The 24,394-nt window shown below is 43.6% G+C and overlaps 1 protein-coding gene across 1 annotated transcript in view; it reads left to right on the plus strand.

Annotated features, from left to right (window-relative positions):
* Positions 1-3,447: 3,447 nt before the first annotated feature.
* Positions 3,448-24,394, plus strand: part of mcm6l (MCM6 minichromosome maintenance deficient 6, like) — a gene marked incomplete at both ends in the record, with an annotated part of 63,460 nt that continues 42,513 nt past the window's right edge. Inside the window, 7 exons of the mRNA XM_083653708.1 lie at positions 3,448-3,530; positions 5,681-5,827; positions 7,248-7,358; positions 10,340-10,589; positions 11,027-11,192; positions 11,943-12,088; positions 20,971-21,121. Coding sequence (XP_083509834.1) covers positions 3,448-3,530; positions 5,681-5,827; positions 7,248-7,358; positions 10,340-10,589; positions 11,027-11,192; positions 11,943-12,088; positions 20,971-21,121 — 1,054 coding nt within the window. The remainder of the gene's footprint in view (positions 3,531-5,680; positions 5,828-7,247; positions 7,359-10,339; positions 10,590-11,026; positions 11,193-11,942; positions 12,089-20,970; positions 21,122-24,394) is intronic.

The raw sequence follows: 24,394 nt of genomic DNA on the forward strand, positions 1-24,394 counted from the left end.
AAAAGTAGTGGAACAAGAAAACACAACATTTAGGCATTGAGGCATATTTATTGTTGCTTTCAAAACAATGAGAAAAAGTAGAGACACGCACATCCAAAACCTGAATAGGGCAGCTGCAGAGTTCGAGGTAGAGACTGATGAAAAAAGGAAAGTGTGCAAGTTTTCCTTTTTTCATCTGCCTTCAAAACAAGCCTTCAAAAAGTAGCCAGTACACTTTTGGCAGTGTATAATTAACAACTGTATCAGTAGTAGTCTATAATATCCTGGCTGAACAACATAAACACTGTGGTTACCCTTTGTAACAGCGAATTGACAGCAGAGCCCAGCGCTGCAGATAGGGACAGAGCAGAGCCCCAAAGCAGCCACTCGTCGCGGCTGCCTTTAATAGCAGTTAATCTCCAAAAGGCTTTTTTTTATTTATTTCATGACCAAACAATGCGAAACACACCGTGAACACCCTCCAACGCGAGGGGAATCTGTGAGTGAGAGACGAGTGCTTGCCTGGTGCAGGGCACTGGTGACAGACAGCCTGGGAGAGAAGCGAGGAGGAGAGGGCTCCATGCTGCTGACTCACCGAGCTGCCCGAGCGGTGTGAAGTGAACACTGCTACCGTACACAACACAGCTTGCGCAAAATGACACGTTTCACTATCAGAATTTGGTAACATTAGAAAGTATAGAAGTGCCGTACGATTACTTCCTCATCAGACCGCCGTCAGACTCCAGGAATTTTTCTCTCTACCCTCGCTGCTAGTAGGTCCCGACCTAGTCTCTAGAACAGACGAGTTGGCTTCCGCAATTTTCAAATGCTTCCGCCATACCGTCTGTACTTCGTGGGGGAGAATCATGCACCAACCGGAATGGGAAGTAGAAAGGCGGGTTTTCCGCTCATTAGTCCAATCAGAATCGCAGAAAGGCGGGTCTTCCGCTCATTAGTCCAATCAAAATCCAATATGCCGCATTTTTCGTGGACACACGTGTCATGATTGGTCGGATTCCGTCAAACTTCTTTCCTGTCTGAAGGTTTTTTCCCCAACTTCCTTGTGCATGTTCTGGGGGTGTAACGTACAGACTGTGTATAGCTGCATTCGCCGGATGTAGATGAGACAGTCTGTTTTAAGAGACTAGTCCCGACCCGCACAGAATCGTTTTATCTGGAAATACTCACAGTGATTAAGGGGCTCACGCGCAAATGTCGGTGCAGTTCGACTTAAAAAAAGTGAAGTAACGAGTAATGAGCCTGTTTAAATCGCAATAACTGTAACTGCGTTTCTGATTTTGACAAAGTAATTAGTTACAGCACTCGTTACCGAAAAAGTAACGTAGTTACTGTAACGCGTTACTTAGTAAGCATTAGTCCCAACACTGTGTGTCAGTGGAGGACAGGTGTGCGCCTGCCTCATGGTCTACCCACCACACTTTCGTTCTATAGCCTTGATGTGGCCAGCACACCCTTTGCGCACGCTGTTTTGTCAGCCGCCAGGCGGTAGTTCCTTAGTCACTCATTATGCCTACGGATTGCCATGGGCTGCGGCCATGTGCTCCGTTGCCAGCCTCGGGTCTCAGGGTCGCAAGAGGTGCTTCCTTGCAGCAAGGTTGGTTGGATAATTGGCATAGTGTGAGAATCCGAAATTCGAAACAAAGTAAAATGTTGGGGTTGTCCTACAACCCAGGTTTTACGAGTGAGAACGAGGATTCTCACTAGAGGTCTTCGGGTATACCCGAGGATCCGACCCGGACCCGGCCGGGTCTGGGTCCATTTAAAATAAGTGACTCCGGGTCTGGGTCGGTTCCGGTAGCGATTGTCACGGGTCTCGGGGCTCTGACAGTGAAATGCCGGGTCCAATAAGACCCGAGTGGACCTGGCGAGTGGCTGTCAGAGCTGTAAATCACCCCGCCACACTTTTTTTCCCCAGCCCCCTCCCCTGTCTGTGCGAGCCGAGGGCGTGTAATATCCGAGTGGATCCGAGAAGACCGAGAAGACAAGTTCAAGATCAAGTTCAAGACAAGAGAAACGCATCAAAACAGCACACGTGAGGCTTGTCACAAACGGCAAGTAAATCCATAGAGAAAATAACTAGCAAAGAGCGTTCCCATCTGCAATGAAAATTACTTCCTCGTGTGACCACATGCGTACACATGCGCACACATGTGCCTCAGGCAAACGAGGAAGTGATTTTCGTTGCAGAGAGGTAACCCTCTTGCTGGTTCCTCTCGCTATGGATTTAATTGACGATGACTGTTTCCCGTACTTTGGATTATTATTCGATGATCGCATGGTGAGTATACAAGTCACAACATGTATGTGATTGTTTCTAGCGCTGTTGTGTGTGTTTTTGGGCGAAGGAACGGCAGTAGCATAGAGACTGCCACTGTACTATCTAACTAGCGTTAACAGTAGCAGCCCCCATGTTTCACTGTGAAACACACTTTCTAATGCACGCACAGTGAAGATGTTGGCGACGTATCCCTTGTTAACGTTAGCCACATGGCTTTTCAATCAGCAAGAAGAATAACAGAAAACGTGGATTTATTTTTTTATTACAAATTTCTTGGCAGGGATGAATGGATATGCATTACATCACGGTCAGGCAGTGTCCGGCAGCAGCTAGGTAGGCAGCATCAACCAGGGGAGAATGCTATAACGTTAGTTAATAAAGATGCACAAAGTTTCATTTGATATACAACTTGTAGCAGCAACTTTGACGTTGACACCACTAGTCTCTGCCTCTGTATTTCTTGGATCTGAACGGGGCCGGGTCTCATTTCTAATAATAGACGGGTCCACTCCGGGTCCGGGTCCGACATTTATCAGTTCTGAACGGGGCCGGGTCTCAGATTTCTAATAATAGACGGGTCCATTACGGGTTCGGGCACAAATTCCCCGGGTCCATTAGGGTCCGGGTCCGTGATTTTGGACCTCTAATTCTCACACATCTAGCCTTGCTGCTTTCTTTGGAACAGCAGATTGCTGGACGCTTTTGAGTGACGGTCTTGGCTCATGGCATGGACGTGACGTGGCGGTCACGGGGCCGGAGGGGGTGGCCAAAGCCATGACGCCTTCAGGCGCAATGGATGGTTTTATAGGGGTCAATTTTGAGAAAATGGACATTATCCAGTAGGTACGCTGTTGGGAAGCAGTTTGGCATAGTGTGAGAATCCTCATTCTCACTCGTAAAACCTGGGTTGTAGGACAACCCCAACGTTTTTCGTTCCAAATAGAAATTTTGGCACACATCCCAAGTTGTTTGCTGGTGTCATATTAGCCTAACAGTTGATATATTATCTACTAAATTAAGTGCATATATAAGGCAGGGTCGACTAAGTGGGCGGAGCTCCATTAGAGCTCATCAGGGGACAGAGCTCACCTGTGTTCATTTAAATCTGTCATCAGCTGTGTTAGGCTAATCAAACTCTTTGTCAGTAGATCTGTCAATGTGCTGCTGCGATGGAGCCTGAGCAGACTGGAGTCCAGCTGAAGGACGAGCTGTCTGAGAAGTGTCAGAAGTTATTCTTGGAGTTCCTGGAAGAGTGAGTGTGTTAACTGAGTGTGTTCACAGAAGATATGCATGTGAGAAACAATGAAGAGTGAAGACCAAACGCTTTTCTGAGTTCTCAAAGAGGCTTTACATAAACATACACAGATACAGAAAATACAAATGGAAAAGTTACTGAATTGAAGAGTTTGTTTTTTGATACATCAAAATGTTGTAGCCTACCTACCAGGTAACTAAAGTAGCCTACCATTGCAGATAAGCATTAAATATGCAGTTTGGTGTAACGTTAGATTTAACACCTTTTAAGGAGGACATGTGATCAAACATTTGATCATATGGCTCTAGTTAATTTGCATTTCACCTCAGACAAGGCAGGGCACTGCTTTCAAGTCTGAGATTTACCTAGAGTAGCTAGAAAGATTACAACATTTCAGCTTTCACTAGGTTGTCTGTGTACAGTGCAGTACAGTAGTGGAGTGTTGGTAGTAAGGATTTTGAATTCTAACAGGCTCACAGCGCTGTTGTGTTTCTGACTTGGTTTGTGGTTTTGATTCATTCAAAAGTTCAAAATCCATACTACCAAAACTCCACTGCTGTGCTGTACAGACAACCTAGTGATGTCATCAACCAGCACCCTATTTGGCAAAAAGCTGAAATGTTCATCTCTCAAACAAATCTAGGTACATTTAACTATGTTTGCACATGTTTGCACTTGTGTGCATGTTTGCACTTGTGTGCTATGTACTTTTTTCTTTTATTATTGCACTGTGTATGTCCCAAGAGAAATTTCCCTTGGGACAAATAAAATCTTGAATCTTGAATTTCAGACTTGAAGGCAGTGTCCTGTCTTGTCTGAGATGAAATGCAAATGAACGAGTCATATGATCAAATGTTTCATGTCTTCATTAACGAGAGAGGAGGGACTCAGCAGTGAGATCTGCTGCGGTAGTGTGTTTGTTTGGTGGTATAGAAAACATGCAGATTGTTGATCAACTTTGAGCTCGCTATGGAGAGTAGCAGACCTAGCTAGTGTCTATGGAGAGTAGCAGACCTAGCTAGTGTCTCTCCATCGCCCTGCTTTTTCTTCAGGTGTTCCTAGTTATCACCCTAATGACCTGCATTGTTGGTGGCCATTGGAAGACGCAATGACAGTATAGCTCACTGTATTTGCCTGTTTGTTTCCCCTGTTCTTTTCAGGAATGCGGTCCAGATTTCATGGCTTTGTTAGCTTAGCTTTCTTATAAGATGTTTACTGATTATTTTCTTATGGGTGCTATAGTATAAAAGAGCACTCCATTGTTCATCATTATCCCTATGCATTATTTGCCATCATCATCTGCACCAAAGTGGCCAGACAATGCAGCAGATTAGGGGCATTCCATGCCAGTTGACCTGAATACAAAAACAAGGTTTTGAACGTGCTGTCTCAGATTAGTTTGTAACCTCTGAAGGGGTCAGTAAGAAGGGCTCCTGCCACTTTTTTGTGTGAAAATGGTCTTTGGTTGCATAGCCTACTGTACATGTTGGCTAATTTGGGCTAAAGTTGATCATTTATAGATTTATGGTCCCTTTAACTATCAATTTTAAAACTAACTTATTTGATCGAGCTTTGGCACAATCAATGGTTAAAGGGAGAGTTCAGATTATTTGATGTGGGGTTGTGTGAGATAAAGTGATAAATGAAAATAAATAAACCTAAAGCTTGGTTTACTAAGGGTGTGTGTCCATACAGCTCCAGCGTCCTTTCCTCATGAAAAGCAACTGGAAGCGTCCGCAAGGTGCACAAAAGGTGGCCGCACCTCAAAACGCTGCAGCCGGAGTTTTTTTCCCCTTCAGAGCCGAGCGCTTTCAAAAGCTGAGAAATGTTCAACTTCTCAGAAAAGCCCTGGGTTGCGTGAACCACTTTTTCCAGCTGGGCGATGGAGAAATAGGACGTTGTAGGCAAATCATTAAATTGATGTTACTGTAACAGCGATCACAAAGCCTATGGATGATATACAGTATGTATTGTAAATATCTGCTATCTGGTAAGCCTGGCTTGTTCTACAACACTGTATTGTTAGTAACGTTTATACTGCTAGAAGTGCTAACGTTAGGTTAACCAGGTGGTTAGTAGGCTACTTCAGGCAGGCACTCCAAAAGCCACTGACTCTGTGGACCTAAAGCTTGGTTTACCACCGGCAGGTTTCAGAGCCCGACAGGTGAGCTGCTGTACCTGCCTGATGCAGAGGAGCTGATCAGACCTGAGAGAAACACCCTGACTGTTAACTTCACCAACATAGAGCATTTCAACCAGCAACTGGCCACCACCATCCAGGAGGAGTATTACAGGTAATGACGGCAGCATGAATCTGGCTGGTGAAAGTGAAAAGCAGAGCTTGCGTGTCCCTCATTACCACTGAGGTGCCCTTGAGCAAAGCCCTTAACCCCAACCGCTCCAGTGGAGCTGCTCACTGGTCAGCACTGCAGATCAGCTTGCAGGTGTGAATGTGAATGAGGCCCATGAAAAGCAGATGGAAATCTCAATGTGATTACCCTGGATAAATAAAGGTATTAAAAAAATAAAAGGAGTTTGGACCATTATAGCACTAATGCTTATTATATGTATTTCAGTCCCTCCGAGATGTGTGATTGTTGCGATAAAAAAATTATTGAATTTCCAGCGGCTTTTCTCAAAAATTGCAATGGCATTTGCGAAGTTTTGTCATTTCTTGATTTGTGGGAACTGGCAAAAATGGCAAGTTGAGGATCCTCTCCCCAACTACTACCTAATGACATACCTACCTAATGACATATATATATATATATATATGTGTGTCGTAGATGTCTATTTCATTGTATTCAATGTAGTTTCTGAATAAAATAAATCTGTGCATAGTGAAGAGGATATTAATGTGATGTGTGTAGTTCTTCATAGATCTACTAGCCTCTTCAGTTTACTCTCAGAGTGCACTAGATTAATGCATTTTACTTTAAAATGTACAAGATTTCTTTGAAATCCCCCAGTTTGGGTAAACTTCGGAACGTGAAGGTGCAACCCCTGGTTGGAAAGCCTAGAGATCATTCCAAGATGGCTGCACCACATCCTGGGTCAGATGATCTGGGCTGGGTTGGGCTGGTGGGAGGGATCATTGTCGTGGGTCTGGGTCAACAGACACTGGGCGGGTTTTAGAAATACCAAGGTCCAAATAGCTACTGCACTGACTAGGGGGTTTGGGGGCATGCTTCCCTGAAAGTTTTTCAATTACCCCGATCTAAATTGGTGCATTTTAACACGTTTGGATAGTGAACCTTGAATAACAATAGCTTTAAAACCATGTCAGTGGGTAGTAGCATAAACTGTGTGTGCGCGTGTGCATCCGAAGAGAGAGTAGTAACCTGCTTTCCATAACCTGCTCCCTCTCATATCATGTCTCTCTGCCTAAGACAGACGCATTGGGTCCTGCAATTTACAAATGCTCTCACCTACCCGTCTGTATTTCAGCAGCTCTCAAAGTTGGTGAAAAAAATTAAGGCAGGATAGCTGGTCAAGGCGGGTATCCGGTGTCCACTTCCATGTCACCTGTAGCCTACAGTCACTTAATAGCTCTAACTGGAAAACAAACTAGTCGAATCCTAGCTAGCTATAGCTGCTGAGCAGAAATGGAAATTGGACACAGTATTTTTTATCTATTTATTTTTGGAACATGTCGTGATTAGTCAAATGCCATCATATTTCCTTCCGGTCTGACTGCCTGTCTGTCTCCTACAGGGTCTATCCATATTTATGTCGGGCGGTGCGTCACTTTGCCAGAGACCACGGCACCATCCCTCCATCCAAAGAGTTCTACGTGGCCTTTTCTGACTTCCCTTCTAGACAAAAGTATGTTTTCAATACACACCACAGAAAATATATGCTAAATAACGAACATTTAGATCTGTGATTTTGGCTTTGCAATTCTGTATCATTACTGTGTGTTCAACAGATACGAGTATGACAGCCAATAATACTAATATTTATTGACGGAAACTGATCATATTTTGTGTTGATATTCAATGGCTACAAATTTGTCAATTTCCAAGCCAAGTATTAGCAGAAAGGATCTCTGCACACCTGGGAATATGACAGGTGCGTCGGGGAAAAAACATGTAACTATAAAGAAAAGCTCCCGCACACTGTCTCACCTTTTTAAGATAATTTATTGAATAAACGTTTCGGTCACTAGGACCTTCATCAGTATTATGGGTGACATCGCCTTGACTCCATCTATATATACATATAGGGGATGCCCCCATGAACCAATCATCCAATCACAACGAAGGACCTTACCTGGTTGAGCACCTTGAAGTGGTTACATTGAGTGCTCAATCAGGGGAAATTTTGAATATATGTGCACTACAATTAAAACATAGACAGTGCCCAATACATCACAAGTACAACATCCATATTCAAAGTATTATAAATAAAAAGAATGTAAATATAAGAAAATACGGGACAATATAAGAAAAACAATAACATACTTACATGGCCTAAATAGGCTATATGCTTTCTGTTTTGTAGTACCAATCTGGATAAATGGACAAATTTTTAACATAAGCATTTCAATATACACAAAAGCCATATTATAGCATTACATTCAATAAAAGTTCATCATTTAATCCCTTAGGAGACAGCGTCTGAAGTGTAAAAATCCAGTACGCTTCCCTTCTCTTCAAAATCAGGTCATGGTCTCCACCCCTAGGTGGCATTAGAACCTTCTCTATGCCACAAAAACGGAGGGAGGCCACGTCGTGCTTCTTAGTGTTACAATGTAGTGCAACTGGGGAATCTTTATCTTGGCGTCGGATCGCACTCTTGTGTTCACAAATTCTTTGTTTGAGTTTTCTGGTGGTTTTTCCCACGTAGGCAAGGCCACATGGACATTTTATCAAATAAACAACATGAGTAGACGCACAAGTTATGACACTCTTAATAAAGATTTTTTTGCCATTCTGTGGGTGACAGAAGTGTGATGTTTTTGCTGTGTTGTTGCATTGAGCACAAGATCCACATCGGTAATTGCCATTTTCCAAAGGGAAGAGTTTGAATCTGGCTTTTGGGTTTGTTGTATGAGAAATTTGCATGAACCAAGTGATCTCTTAGATTGCGACCCCTTTTGTAAACAAACAGGGGTGGATCTTTTATTAAGAGTGTCATAACTTGTGCATCTACTCATGTTGTTTATTTGATAAAGTGTCCATGTGGCCTTGCCTACGTGGGAAAAACCACCAGAAAACTCAAACAAAGAATTTGTGAACACAAGAGTGCGATCCGACGCCAAGATAAAGATTCCCCAGTTGCACTACATTTTAACACTAAGAAGCACGACCTGGCCTCCCTCCATTTTTGTGGCATAGAGAAGGTTCTAATGCCACCTAGGGGTGGAGACCATGACCTGATTTTGAAGAGAAGGGAAGCGTACTGGATTTTTACACTTCAGACGCTGTCTCCTAAGGGATTAAATGATGAACTTTTATTGAATGTAATGCTATAATATGGCTTTTGTGTATATTGAAATGCTTATGTTAAAAATTAGTCCATCTGTCCAGATTGGTACTGACTGGTCTTACAAAACAGAAAGCATATAGCCTATTTAGGCCATGCAGCCTGTAAGTATGTTATTGTTTTTCTTATATTGTCCCGTATTTTCTTATATTTACATTCTTTTTATTTATAATACTTTGAATATGGATGTTGTACTTGTGATGTATTGGGCACTGTCTATGTTTTAATTGTAGTGCACATATATTCAAAATTTCCCCTGATTGAGCACTCAATGTAACCACTTCAAGGTGCTCAACCAGGTAAGGTCCTTCGTTGTGATTGGATGATTGGTTCATGGGGGCATCCCCTATATGTATATATAGATGGAGTCGAGGCGATGTCGCCCATAATACTGATGAAGGTCCTAGTGACCGAAATGTTTATTCAATAAATTCTCCTAAAAAGGTGAGACAGTGTGCGGGAGCTTTTCTTTATAGTTACAAGCCAAGTATTAAACATTTCCCCCAGGATTATACTCTGAAATGGCATTTAGACTAAGGTGACTCGCCCCCGATTTTCAGGGACAGTCCCTGTTTTTGGTGACCTGTCCCCGGCTGGAGCTGTCCACGAAAATGTCCATGATCATATCATTAAACTTTACAACCACAAACTAGAGACCTATAGGGCATTCAGGGGATGTATGGCTTTAGTAGGTATATTGACAATAAAAGGGTTTCTGAGCAATTTCCAGAAAGGAAGTGCTCAACACCCAATCACCAAAAAAATCAATTCTTACAGAAATGTCCAAAGTTTTTGATACCAATAATCATAGCATGAATTTTTCTAATGGTGTTCCTCAAGGTCTTGGTGTCTTAATGTGGTATTTTGGAGGGATATCAGTCAACCTGCATAGTTTGTTCGAATAGCTACAACAGTTACCATGGTCAAAATAGATGAAACCGGAATTGTCCACCTTTTTATTTCATAGATAATAATATTGGGTATTTTAATGATATATTGACTACCGAACTATAAATGTCCCCGATTTTCATTTCAGAAATCTTAATTTAGACCATGGGACTAAAACTTTCGGACTAGCCTTAGAGTTAGTACATGTAGCTGTAATGTTGACTTAACCTCAGAATTCTGACTTTTCTCAGAATTCTGATTTTATTCCCAGACTTCTAACTTTATTCTCAGAATCCTGACTCAAATACATGTTTCACAAGTGGTCTTATTTATAGTGGCCTTATTTAAGTGCCTAATCTTACTGTCATACAGTATATTAAACCAATAGTGGTTGTTATAACCTAACTGACCCCAGTGTACCTCCTGCCCAGGATCCGAGAGCTGTCCACAGCTCGTGTTGGCTCTCTGCTGAGGATCAGTGGGCAGGTGGTACGCAGTCACCCGGTGCACCCTGAGCTGGTGAGTGGTACCTTCCTGTGTCTGGACTGCCAGGCGCTCATCAAGGAGGTGGAGCAGCAGTTCAAATACACCCAACCCTCTATCTGCAAGAACCCTGTGTGTGCCAACCGCAGGCGCTTCCTGCTGGACCCCAACAAGTCCCGCTTTGTCGACTTTCAGAAGGTGGGTCAATGTGGAGTAGACCTGCACGATATGAGGAAAATCTGCCATGTGCAATAACGGTGTTAGAACTTCAATAGAACTGTCCCCAAAGTCTAGCCCCAATGCAAAATTCAAACGCTGTGATGAGAGTGATGTCTCTTCCTTCTATATAGCACACAGAGAGGAAGCAAATTGTTGCATTTCTGATCAACTATGTCATATATCATGTTGTTTATGAGGGCTTTAAAACATGGATGACAGTTGACAGATGAATAGATCTGGGGGCCGGGGCTATTTTTCTTTAAAAAAAGAGAGAGGTCATGATCTCAGTGTCATCAATGGTAGTTATGGCCGTGAGCCAGGGGTATATTACTGCCTTGTACTTCACTTGCATCCATTCAAGCTTCAACCAACACATGACAAATGAAGAATACAATTAAAGTTTGTTTCTCTCCCAGGTACGAATCCAGGAAACTCAGGCTGAGTTGCCTCGAGGCTCGATCCCACGGAGTGTGGAAGTGGTTCTGAGAGCAGAAGCTGTGGAGATGGCCCAGGCTGGAGACCGCTGTGACTTCACCGGGACACTCATAGTAGTACCCGACGTGGCAGCACTGGCTACTGCAGGTAGGGAAAGCACCTATGTACTGTAGAAACCTAACTTGGATTCTAGAGCAAGAGGGGTGGGTGAGACCAGGTTTGAGAGTAAACTAGTGGTGGATGTAGCTACAAATCCATCCTCCACACCGTGTACCCTGGATTTCCACCATTGCTGTTCAGCCCAAGGTTACAGTATTATAGTTTTGCATTTGTCTTTTCTTTTTTTTCCATTTTGACTTTGTTTTCAATTCCAGTTTGGTTTTAATTCGTTTTTAAAGTGGGTTTACTAGTTTATTTTTTGAAAATGCTTGGTTTTATTTTAGTTTGATTGGTTTCAGCGTTAGTTTGTCTTTTTTCTATTATGGGGTATTTGTCAAAAAGTACAGACAGATGAACCACCCACAAAAGACTAAACTATCAAATGTGTCAGTCAGTCTGTTGTCATTAACCAGAATCCACCCAAAATAGCTTATGCATAAAAAAAGACGTTGTTTTACAATGGCCTCAGTGTTCACATCAAACTTAAGATGGTCATCAAAAAAAGTACCCAAGTATTTGTATGATGTGACAATTTCCACCTTTTCATTATGTATACAGTATGATGCAGTCCTTGGCTGCATCTCTGTGATGTCTAAAATCAATAATTAATTCCTTGGTTTTAGACACCAACATTAATGATGATTCCATTCCATTTCGGTGTTCCAGTGCCAGGGCCCTCATTAATGTTGTTGGTTAAACCTGTTTACCCTGCTTTGATCGATTTGTGTGTGTCCTTAGCCACTCGTTCAGAAAGCAGCACCAGAGTGACGGGGAAGGAGGGTTTTGACACTGATGGCATCCAGGGACTGAAGGCTCTTGGTGTCAGAGACCTGTCCTACAGACTGGCCTTCTTAGCCTGCCATGTAGCTCCTACCAACCCACGGGTCAGTAGACACACACACACACACACACACACACACACACACACAATCTGTACTACAGACTGGCCTTCTTGGCCTGCCATGTAGCTCCTACCAACCCAATTGTCAACTCGTTACACTCAATTTCCATCTTCTAGTCTGAAATCGCCTTCACTCTAAATGATTTCCACGAGGGGATCGTGGGGATCCTCAGGGGAAATTCCATTTTCCATAACCAATCACAAGAGACCATTGTATCGGCCTGAATCTAACATTAGTTAATCCCGTCGGGAGAATGCAAAAACAAAACACATCTCCTCTTTGAATAAATGCCTTCAAAGCAGAGTGCTGTTCAGATTTTGATTTAAAACGGCTTCGATAGCAGCGTCTATCTCGTCTATGGCCAGGGCCGATTTTACCAACGGGCTTACCCGGGCTGAAGCCCGGGGCCCGGGACATCAAGGGGCCCAAATTTTTTTTTTTTTTTTTTTTTTTTTTTGGGGACCCTTGATGTTTTTTTTTTGGGCCCCCTGTCCAGGGTCTTCGCAAAAAATGTTTTTTTGGTAACCCTTTATTTTACAGGTACTCTAGTTACATATGAACTATTTGTAATTACACATGAACACCAAATGTAATTACACAGTAATTACCAATAGTTATAAATGATGTTCATATGTAGTTACATTGTAACAGACCTGTAAAATGGAGTGAGTCTGTTCAACTGTAGTTCATATGTAGTTACATTGTAACAGACCTGTAAAATGGAGTGAGTCTGTTCAACTGTAGTTCATATGTAGTTACATTGTAACGGACCTGTAAAATGGAGTGAGTCTGTTCAACTGTAGTTCATATGTAGTTACATGGTAACAGACCTGTAAAGTGGAGTGAGTCTATTCAACTGTAGTTCATATGTAGTTACATTGTAACGGACCTGTAAAGTGGAGTGAGTCTATTCAACTGTAGTTCATATGTAGTTACATGGTACCGGACCTGTAAAGTGGAGTGAGTCTATTCAACTGTAGTTCATATGTAGTTACATGGTAACATACCTGCAAAGTGGAGTGAGTCTATTCAACTGTAGTTCATATGTAGTTACATTGTAACGGACCTGTAAAGTGGAGTGAGTCTATTCAACTGTAGTTCATATGTAGTTACATGGTACCGGACCTGTAAAGTGGAGTGAGTCTATTTAACTGTAGGTCATATGTAGTTACATGGTACCGGACCTGTAAAGAAGCTCTGGCCTGGGACAGAGATTGCTAAAACCCAGTGGTGGATTCGAACCACTGAACTTCAGATTGCAAAGCAGGCGGCTTTAACCACTCAGCCACGAGGGCTTTCCAACTTTCTTAGTGGAGTTTGGGAGGATAACTGTATGTCAGTCACATGTAGTTTGTCACTTCCTAGCTTTATTATAAGCATAGACTTGGGGGGAAATGTTGATACTTTGTTAGTTGTAGCTTGAAAGACAGGCAATATTGATTAATGTGAATGCATTTCTGCAGTGTGACTGACCTTAGGTTTAAGCGTGGGGGGTGGGAGAGGTTAGGTTTTGGGTTAGGGTCTGGGGGAGGTTAGGTTTAGACGTGGGAGAGGTTAGGTTTTGGGGTAGGGTCTGGGGGAGGTTAGGTTTAGGCATGGGGGCTGGGAGAGGGGAGGTCGGAACAGCGAGAGGAGGAAAGGCTCACCCACTTGACATTGATGTCATTGGAAAGTGACATTGTTAGAACATTGGACTTCACCACTCTAGTCAAACGCTTTGCCATGGCAAAAGTCAGGAAGAAGACATTTCAGGTACGAACAGACTTGAATACTGCTTGATTGATTTGTGCAATAATTGTGAGAATGTGTGTGTGCACTGTAATAATAACAGCAATAATAAATACTAAATAATAATAATAAAAGTGCTTGTTGTGACATCTCAGTGGCAATGTTTCCTTTCCAATCAGGCTGTTTATGAAAGAACATGATGGCTAAACCTACAGTTTGTGTTTGTAAGTTAGAATGCTGACAGGAGAGCAGGTGGTGACATGAAAGTTAGTGAGAAAAGGAGAAGATACTGAATAATGACATCACAACAGTATAATCCTAATGTTGATTTAAAATTAGATATTCCTTTAAATACGGCTAAAAAAGGTTAAAAAAAAAACACTCACATTTTTGCCCCCCCTTCCGCTTGAGGGGGGGGCCCTGCAGAGATGAATAGCCCAGGGGCCCATGAAGTGTAAAATCGGCCCTGTCTATGGCGGCCGACATTGTGGTTATTACTGCACTTGACAACGGGAAACAGCTTAACAGCAGCATAGTCCTACCGTTCTGTTATGCTGCGTTCCAGACAACTTGGAGGTCAGAATTTCCCAGTTGAATTTCTGACCTCCAAGCGTTCCAGGTGCACAACATTGTTGTGTTGGGTGATGTCAGACACCTGATTCTCTGTGAAGTCGGGCGTAGAATCCCCGCTGAGAAATCTCACCGAGTTTACACCTCAGAACTCCGACTTTGAGTGGCGTTCCAGTATACTTTTTCTAGTAGGCCAAGTTGTCTGGAACGCAGCATTAAACCCCCTCAACACTCATTGGACCAGTTGCTGTTTTTTGACTGAGGAGGTCGCTGTTGCATGTGACGATGGCAAACCAGAAGTAGCCAAAATAGAGTACCGCAGGAAGGAGTCCGGAAGAAGCACTTCTGTAGCCTGGTAAACCAGCCCGTCACGTGAACTCACATTTCATTTGGTTCTGCGTGATGGTCTGGCCCCAAAGCCAGTGGGGGGGTTTAGCAGAAGCTTCAGAGCAGGAGAGCCAATCAGCGACTGTGCTGTGATTGACAGTGCAAGTTGGCCAATCAGGAACGCCACTAGCACTGCACTAACAAAACAATAATGGCCGCCTCCTTGCCTGATCGTCTGGAGGAGTCATGTCAGCGTCTGTCTAGTTTAAACAGCCATAAAGTGCAGTTATTGCAGAAATAGTTTCAATAACAACAATTAAACAAGTACAGGAGTATCGCCACAACCGCAGAGTTTCTCGGCGGAAAAGATGTTTTTGCCATTCTCCCGAGTGGATTTGGGTTTGACTGGATCCGACGCTGATTGGCTGAAGGAGTTGTCTGTCAAGGCAACTACGCCCGCCCCTGCTAAAGACTGGGTGAAGAGTTGGGGCCAGACCGTCACGCAGAACCAAATGAAATGTGAGTTAACGTGACGGGCTGGTTTACCAGGCTAGCACTGGTTTGTAGCGGGAAAAGGCAATGGGATTTTTGTATGGGGATTTCGGTTAAATGCATGAAATAAGGTCTGTGTGTTAACCAACACTTTATGAAACACCATTATGTATATTATTATAATACATTATATGTGTTTGTCTTTTGAAGCATAAATGCGTTTTTTTTATGCGATTTAAACACTTCAAAAGCTGTTTCATAAACTTTTGTTAACCATAGACCTTATTTCATGCATTTAACCAAAATCCCCATACTAAAATCCCATTGCCTTTTCCAGGGGTGTTTCTAGGATTTGAAGACGGGGGCTTATCCCAGACTTCTGTAGCCACCCCCCTCCCAACAGGTATGGAAGCTTTCAGTTTTGTAGTTGCGACATCTCATTCACTCCAATGGACCAGTTATTTGATTAAGCAGCGCTGTCGGGTTGCAGCAGAATGGACATTTTGTGATGTAGTTTTGAAAGGGTAAGATGTTTAAAGAATCAAATTGTATATTATCAGCTTTATTTTATGCATTAAAACGTAGCATGAGAGCCCTTCCTGGCTATACCCCCGCTATGTGAGGCTCTCTCAGAGAGAGGGAGGCGCCGGGTGAGGGCGACCAGCTGTAGAGCTCCGTAAACTTCATACACATATAGGCTTTTTTTAGAGTAATCTCGTTTTGTTTATAATTTTGTTGCTTCTATTCGCTTTGTAAATATCTATTGTATATAACAGTGTCTTTTTATATAGTGTATATAGTAGCGTCTTTGCACTTTTTGCAAGATAGAGCACAGTAGCGTGGACTAACTGCTGGACTATTGTTCTCGCTGCGCCCCCCCCCCCCCCCCCCCCCCCCCCAAACATGGAGGACAACCACAACATCAGCGTCACCAACGCCACCACGAACAGATACAACAGGGACGCGCTAATGAACATCAGGAATGCACGAAATCACCCCAACCAGCACTGGTTGGCTCCCGACCTCTCTGAATTTCCTGAACTTAAACGACATCAACGGAAAAGAGGAAGGCGAGGAGGACTAATCGCCCGCCTGAGGAGACACACAGACAAGCCACCTCTGCCTAGCGTTCTTCTGGCCAACGTGCAGTCACTAGAAAACAAAATGTGCGAGCTCAGAGCACGGGCACAATTCCAAACTGACATAGCGTGCTGTAACGTTCTGTGTTTGACTGAAACATGGCTCCCACCTGAAACAGCAGATCATGCCATCACAATACCCGGTTTCAGCATCCACAGGGGAGATAGAGACACAGAACGATCCGGTAAGACGCGGGGCGGTGGCGTTTGTCTAATGGTAAACCAGAACTGGTGTGTGAATATTACTAACATTGGGACGTATTGCTCAGCAGACTTGGAGTACGTTATGCTTCAGTGCATACCACACTACAGTCCGAGGGAATTCACGTCGGTCACTCTCACTGCAGTGTACATCCCACCACAGGCAAATGCCACAAACGCACTCAGGGAGCTACACCGTGCGATTAGCGCACAGGAGGCAAAACAGCCAGAAAAAGCTCTGATAGTGGCGGGCGACTTTAATAGGGTAAACCTGAAAAAGAGAATGCCCACCCTCTACCAGCACATCAAATTCAACACACGAGGCAAAAACACACTGGACCAATGCTATACAAACATCCGCCATTGCTACAAGGCTACACCCCGCCCCCCCTTCGGCAAATCGGACCACGCCTCCATCTTGCTCGTGTCCAGGTATCAACAAAAACTCAAACAACAGCCCCCGGCCTTCCGAACCGCCCACTGCTGGTCAGACCAATCAGACGACATCCTGAGAGACTGCTTTGGCCAAGTTGCATGGGAGGAGTTCAAGGCTGCAGGGGACCTGGGAGAATATGCAGAAACGGTGTCATGCTTCATAAAAAAATGCACCGAGGACATAGTCCCAACAAAAACAATCAAAATAATGCCAAACCAGAAACCCTGGGTCAACGGTGATGTTCGGGCTGCCCTTCACGCCAGGACCAACGCCTTCAATTCTGGAACGGCAGAAGAATACAAGCAGACACAATATGCCCTCCGAGCCACAATCAAAAAAGCACAGAGAGAATACGGCAAGCAGCTGGAGTCCAAACTGGACTCTTAACAACCCCAGACATCTGTGGAGAGGACTCCATGCTGCCACAGACTTCAAAGGGGTAAAACAGCAGAACCCTAGCACATCACCCACCCTGCCGGACGAACTCAATGCGTTCTACGCTAGGTTCGACCCATCTGCCAGAGCGCCCACCACCCTCCCCCCCCACCACCCCGCCTCCTCTACCACCCCTCACCCCTCCTCCTCGCCTCCCCCTCTCTCACCCCCACCACCCTCCCCCCCCACAACCCCTCCTCCTCTCCTCCCCCTCACCCCCCACAACCTCTCCTCCTCTCCTCCCCCTCTAGTCATTGTAGACTACAGGAGGAGGGGGGGGGGGGGGCGGGCACACACCCCCCAATCACCGTCAACGGCACAGTGGTGGAAAGGGTGGACAGATTCAAATACCTGGACGTCAACATCCACCAGGACTTGACATGGGCCAGCCACACCGCCACTGTTGTCAAAAAGGCCCAAAGAAATTTGGGCTAAGGCCAAAAATCCTCAGGGACTTCTACAGAGGCACCATTGAAAGCCTGCTGACTGGCTGCTTCACCACCTGGTATGGGAACTGTACTGCATGGACCGCAGGGCGCTAAGAAGAGTGAGGCGCGCAGCCCAGCACGTAACAGGATGTGAGCTGCCAGAACTGCAGGAACTGTACAACCAGCAGTGCCTCAGGAGGTCCCTGAAGATCATCAAAGACACAAACCACCCCCACAACAGTCTGTTCACCCTGTTACCCTCAGGGAGGAGATACAGGGTCCCAAAAGCACACACAAATCGCTTCAGGGACAGTTTCTTTCCGCAGGCCACGAGACTCCTTAACATACACAAATAGTGTAGTAGCTGTACTGTAGCTGCTACCATTACGTATTTCTAATGTTTAATTGTATGTTTAATTAGGTATATGCTATTTGCACCTGTGCAAACAGAATGTTAATTATGTGTAATTATGTTTAAAGTATGTCCATGCCATTTGCACCTATGTGCAGTGAAGATGTCACTGTCTTTGACTTATTTGTCTTATAGCTTTACTGCCTTATTGCTTGTTGCTTCTCTTGTGTTCCTGCACCTACAGTAGGGGTGCAAAATAACCCCTGTTATTTTGCACTATGTTGTAACGGAGTCTACAGCACAAGAATTTCACACAGGATACTTGTACTACGGAGTGACAATAAAAAAAATCTTGAATCTTGAATCTCTGAGTCACGCATTTTGGACGGACGTTGACAGTGTTGCCAGATTGGGTCGTTTCCCTTGCACCGTTTTGTGTGTGTTCTGGCAGTCTGTGGACGGGAAACCATCACCTGCATCTGGCAACACTGGTAGTCAAAATTGTTCCTACTCCGCCTACCCCCTCCCTGCTGGACAATTCTGCTGGGTGAAGCGAAACACGTCAAGAACTGTGCGCCGCACGCTTGTGATATCTTAGTTTTTTTTTGTTTGGGGGCAGGGAAAGTGACACAAGTTCATAAATGTTGCAATACAGAGAGATGGCTATGTAGCGAGTGGTAGCTTGGTGGTAGCTTCACTACTTTTGAACCAAGTAGCTTTTTCAGTAGCTAAGCTATTTATAGACCCAAGTAGCTTGTAGCTTCCCGCAAAAGCTACAAGCTACTCGCCAGAGAAAATCCATGAGCAAAGCACGCAGTGGAGATTTCTGCTGCGGTTTGGATTAAACAGGAGGAGACATTGCATATGTCAAGTGTGCCTGTGTAGCCAATAAAGCACTTCAAATTCCATTATGACGGACAACAAGTGTTGTCTCATCCTAACCCTTTTTAGCATCCTTGCCACTCTTGCAGCAAGAGCACTACTCTGCCTCTGATTGGGTTGGGTTTAGGCAATGAAGACTGACGATTGGTTAAGGGTAGGTCAAAATATGTCATGTGCTGGCGAAGTCACATCAGCAACAAACTTTGAAAGATGACAGAGCCAGAGGGAGCCACTACTGGCAGTGATGAAGGAGACGTTCAGGTTTTATTGTCTGTTTTTGAATATTGTGCCAGTGAGAGTTTCAGTGTGTTTTATAAACAATCAAAATGAGATTTCTTTTTGCCTGCCTATTTGTTTGGTGGAAAGTTGTTCTTTGACATGAAGTTGATTCAATGTGAGAAAAAAAGTAGCTTTGATGTAGCAAGCTGCTTTTGTCATGTTGCTCGTAGGTTAGCTTGCTACATTTCTCTGGGGATAGCTTCAATGTAGTTTAGCTATATTTAATCGAGAGTAACTGATAGCTTAGCTTACTACATTTTCCAAGTAGCTTGCCCATCACTGGTATTCACTAAAGACTCTATAGTGAATGCTGCTATTAACTTGTGTTTACTTTTGCTACTAAACCCACATCAGGACATCCAAGCAAGTTCTGACAGAGAGCAATGTTATTGGACCATTTGGACAAACACATTTGCATATCTCCCAGCATGCATTGTTCCTTCCAAACTTTTGACCACAAAGTAAAGTAACCACATTAAATAAGTGGTGAGTGGAAATAATCATTAGCCTATTCTTAGTTAAACATGCAGTTTTGGAACATTCAATAAAGACAAAAAAAATAGACTATGACTCGACACCCTAAGTGATACACATGTTATGAGAGTGGTATATCCCTCACACTAATATCCGTTTTAGTGTAGAATGGTTACTTCCTTGCTCTGCTCTTCCCTAGAGTGCACAACCATGTTCAACCCTGGCGCCAGGCTGTTTCGGCCCTCATCAACATAAAATAAAAAATCATCTGGCCACTAGGGGTTGCACGTGCAGCCAGTGCGGCAACGTACAATCGCGCATGCGCGCGAGGTTTGGAGAGAGAGGGACATCCCTGCCATGCGTAATGTATCCAAGCCAAGAGTATACTGCGCGGAGAATACTGCGTGCGCTCTGGCGCAGTGGGGTTTTTAAGACTAAGACATGCTATTAGGTGGTCTTAAAATTGCACGCAATTTTAAGATCAGGACCCAGATTTGGGCGATGCCCAAACCTGTGTTTACGCTCGGAACATGGCGATGGTATGTTCGCCAGAGTGCAAAATGACACATGCGGGAGGCAGACGATGGCATAAGAGGGGCGCAAAGGCCAGTATTTTGCACGGACACGCCTACACCTGTGTTTGCGCTTAGATCCCAGCACAAAACTGGATGGTGGAGGTAGGCTATTGCATAAGACGCAGGGACGATGGCATAAGAGGTGCGCAAACGATAGCGCCTGTACAACGATAGGGCCCTAGAAGTGCTAACAGCTGGTTAGTGAGTATACGATATAAAATATAGCCTACTATATGAGCTAGAAGCAGGTACGTTATCATTCACTTTTTCTCCTCACTATAAGTGCTCCAGGCAGTGCTTTTTCCACGCCAAAAAGGCACCGACAAACGCTATGTGGACACAGCCTAAGAAAGGCAGTTAAGTTATAAGTTATCCTTTATTTATCCCGATGGGGAAATTCATCCTCTGCATTTGACCTACTAGGAACCTTTCTAGAACTAGGAGCAGTGGGCAAGTGCAGTGCCCGGGGTCCTGGGCGCTATCAATATTGATCATGCATCATCTAAGCTATTTGTCCTATCGTGTGTGTGTGTGTGTGTGTGTCAGTTTGGAGGTAAGGAGTTGCGTCAGGAGGAGCAGACAGCAGAGAGTGTGAAGAGCCAGATGACAGTGGAGGAATGGGAGAAGGTGTTTGAGATGAGCCAGGACAAGAACCTCTACCACCACCTGTGCACCAGCCTCTTCCCCACCATCCATGGTAAAACATCCAGCCGCCTCATCAGCAGGTTCTAGTCTCGCAGTAGCCAGCCGTAGATAAATATCTGTCTGGGACACAACTCTTGACAAGTGGTTTTAAGGACCGCCCCCTGAGACCAAAACAAAATGTGTGACAGGCATATGAATTGACCAACCACGGACCTCCTTATTTGGGTGACACAACTCGTGGGGTGGCACATTTTGAATAATGCACCAATGCACGCAGAGAACAGGACTTCCGTCACAGCCCAGCCAATCAGAGGCTTGCCACAGCTTTTCCTGTGGCAAAAGTACCGTGTCCAGTACACGTGTGCGCCGCAGTGTTTGTTTTGCTTCCTTCTACCGCCTTCTAGTCATGATGGACTGCATTTCCTATATTTGCTCTTGTGTTTAGTGCGGGTTGCTTTCACACCACAAATTAACCGCACCAGGGTTCACTTGGAAGCGAACCGAGACCTACGTTTTCAAGCGGACCAGAGTTCACTTGTTTGTTCCACACCAGAGTTCGTTTGAGCTTTCACACCACCCCAAACGAAGCGGACTATTCGAGGAAACGAACTCTGGCGCGTTTAAAGCGGACCAAACGGCTTATATGTTATTGAAGCTCAATTACCTTGGACTGTTTGCAACGCAATATCCTACAAATTGGGAGCACAGCAGGAGAAAGGGTTAAAAATCGGGAGACTCCCTAAATCGGGAGTGTTGGCAGGTATGGTCAAACTCAGGTAGTTTGACAATCAACTGGCTCTTATATGACAATACCATATGACAATCAACTGGCTCTTATGTTTGGCATTATAGCTAAAAGGGTTATATTGCAATAAACAATTATCATATTGTTATATTAACCCTAACCCTTGTTATAAAAATGGCTCAATGATATGATTTTCTGTTTACACCTGGAAGACATATACTCTGTCTAACTGTCCCTCTAAGATTGCAGAGATTTGGGGACCCTTGAATGTATCAGGGTGTGTAAGAAATGCACTCTTTCATGACTGTGTCTTGATTGACTTTGAGCCATGACATGCTTAATACGACCCTCTACAATCAATGAACTACATATTTATGTTTATTTTCATTTATTTATTTTTGTCAGCCTTCTCGGCAACTGCTCATGGTCTCTTCTGGCTGCTGACAACCCTGCTGGTTACTGCTGTAGTAGCAGTGGACATTGACTATGTTTACATGCACACAATATTCCGGTTTTTGCCCATATTCGGATAATGACTCCGACTAAATGAATAATCCACTAATATTCCTGTTTACATGCAGCCGTAGCTCGCTCTCCCCGACACGCAAGGCAGCGGGGGAGAGATGCAGGTAGGCAGAGTTTTACTGTTGAGAATAAACAGAGGATCACTTGGTCCATTTCAGGAGCAACGAAGTTTGGCGTTGTGATTATTTGCACATCAAAGTCTTTCATAAAAAGTAGGCTAGTAGCCTATATTATTAGCTCGCAGGCTCGCAAGCATTTTGGACTTCCGTGGGCACCAATCAATGTTTCTCATCTCCTCCCCATCAGAAATGTGGGCTTTTCTTTTCGTATGCCAGAGATGACGGATTATATGATTATATCGCTTCTTCTAGCGTTTTCTAGCACACATCAGTTGACCACAAACAGGCAACATGCGTCGCAAACTGCGGTAAAAACCCTGATTGAGACGCATATTCTGAATGCGCTGTATACATGATCAAAGAATCCTCCTAAAACCCGAATACTGGAATAACCCAGATGTCTTAATCGGAAAATGCTAAATTAGGAAAAAGCCCCCATTCTGAAAATGCAACTGGAATATGCTGTTTACATGACCCTTATCAAATTCAGAATATTGTCATTTTCCGAATAATAGTGGAATATTGTGTGCATGTAAACGTACAGTAGTCAGTGCCTAAATGGCTTATTTTAGTATATGCTGCTGATACAATATATGAACACCAGTGATATATACTATATGTACTCTGGCCTTTCTCTGGGGGGGGGGGGGGTTGTTGCTGTTTGCATTTGGTTTGTTGTGTTTTCCATGTATTTCTTGTATGCACATTGGAAAAACTCAAAAATAAAATGTATAAAAGCGTTTTCTGATGATCACATTATGCTTCAAATGTTGATCTGGATGACTTAGACAACTACCCGGCCAATCTCCTTTGATTATGTTTAAATTAATCTCCCTGAAGCTTCAAAGCTCTAAATATGCTATTCGGGACAGCCCTACAGGCCAAGATCGCTATTTTGTAATAGATCCTAATGCAACAGAAAAACAGTGCTATCGCCTGCTAGCTTCCTATTAGCGCTGCTGTATCTTGTATCGTGATGATGCCAATCAAATACTATCTATTGTTTTTAAGCTCAATAAATACAGACGATATTTGACTCGAATTTCTCCAATTTATCCGGCACATTGAAATCAAATCTTCGAGGACACATTGAATGAATTTTATTCTGGATGCAAGGCAAACATTCAAGGGATAACATGAAAAGTGTGAACACTTATTTCCATCATGGTCCCTGGTCTTATAAAACATGACACACAACAATATAGTAAAATCAGGTTAAACAATACAGAACAGTCAAAGGATAAAAAGAACATAAGATAAAAATAAATAAAAAACAAAGAAAGAAGAAATGATTTCTTCAGAAGGTTTTTAAAACCATTCAGAGAATTAGCAAGCCTAATTTCCTTAGGGACTGTACATGTAATAATAATACTGAAGAGTGCCTTGTAACTTATTTAAAACAGAAATAATGTTTCATGTTTGTTAATTTGAGTATATATTTTAACTAAAACTGTCGGCTGTGTTTTTTATGTGTTTTTTATATGTGCATTGCTTTGCTGCTTGTTTTTTCGATTATTTTTTTTGTAAAGCACCTTGAATTGCCTTTGTGTATGAAAGGTGCTATATAAATAAAATTTGACTTGACTTGACTTGACTAGGGATTTTGTTCCATTCCTCTCCACCCAAATAGAGGAACGTAATTCTTCCTACTTGGTCTTCACATTGGGCAATTTGAGATCTGCTACACTGGCTCTTGTGATCCGGTTATGGATGTGATGGACATACTGGAAGTATTTGTTGAAGTAGTTGGGGCAAAGGTCATGTAATATTTTATATACCATGGTGAGCTTCAACTGTTGGACTCTACTTTCCACTGGGAGCCAATTTAACTCTTTAAAGTGGGGTGGGCCAAGGATGACCCTCATCAATTTGTTCTGGGCTTTTTGAAGCCTGTCTTTAGATTTTTTTGTGATGCCACTGTACCAAGGTGTAGTCA

The sequence above is a fragment of the Poromitra crassiceps genome (assembly GCF_964638095.1).
Source record: "Poromitra crassiceps genome assembly, chromosome: 17".
Taxonomy (NCBI): domain Eukaryota; kingdom Metazoa; phylum Chordata; class Actinopteri; order Beryciformes; family Melamphaidae; genus Poromitra; species Poromitra crassiceps.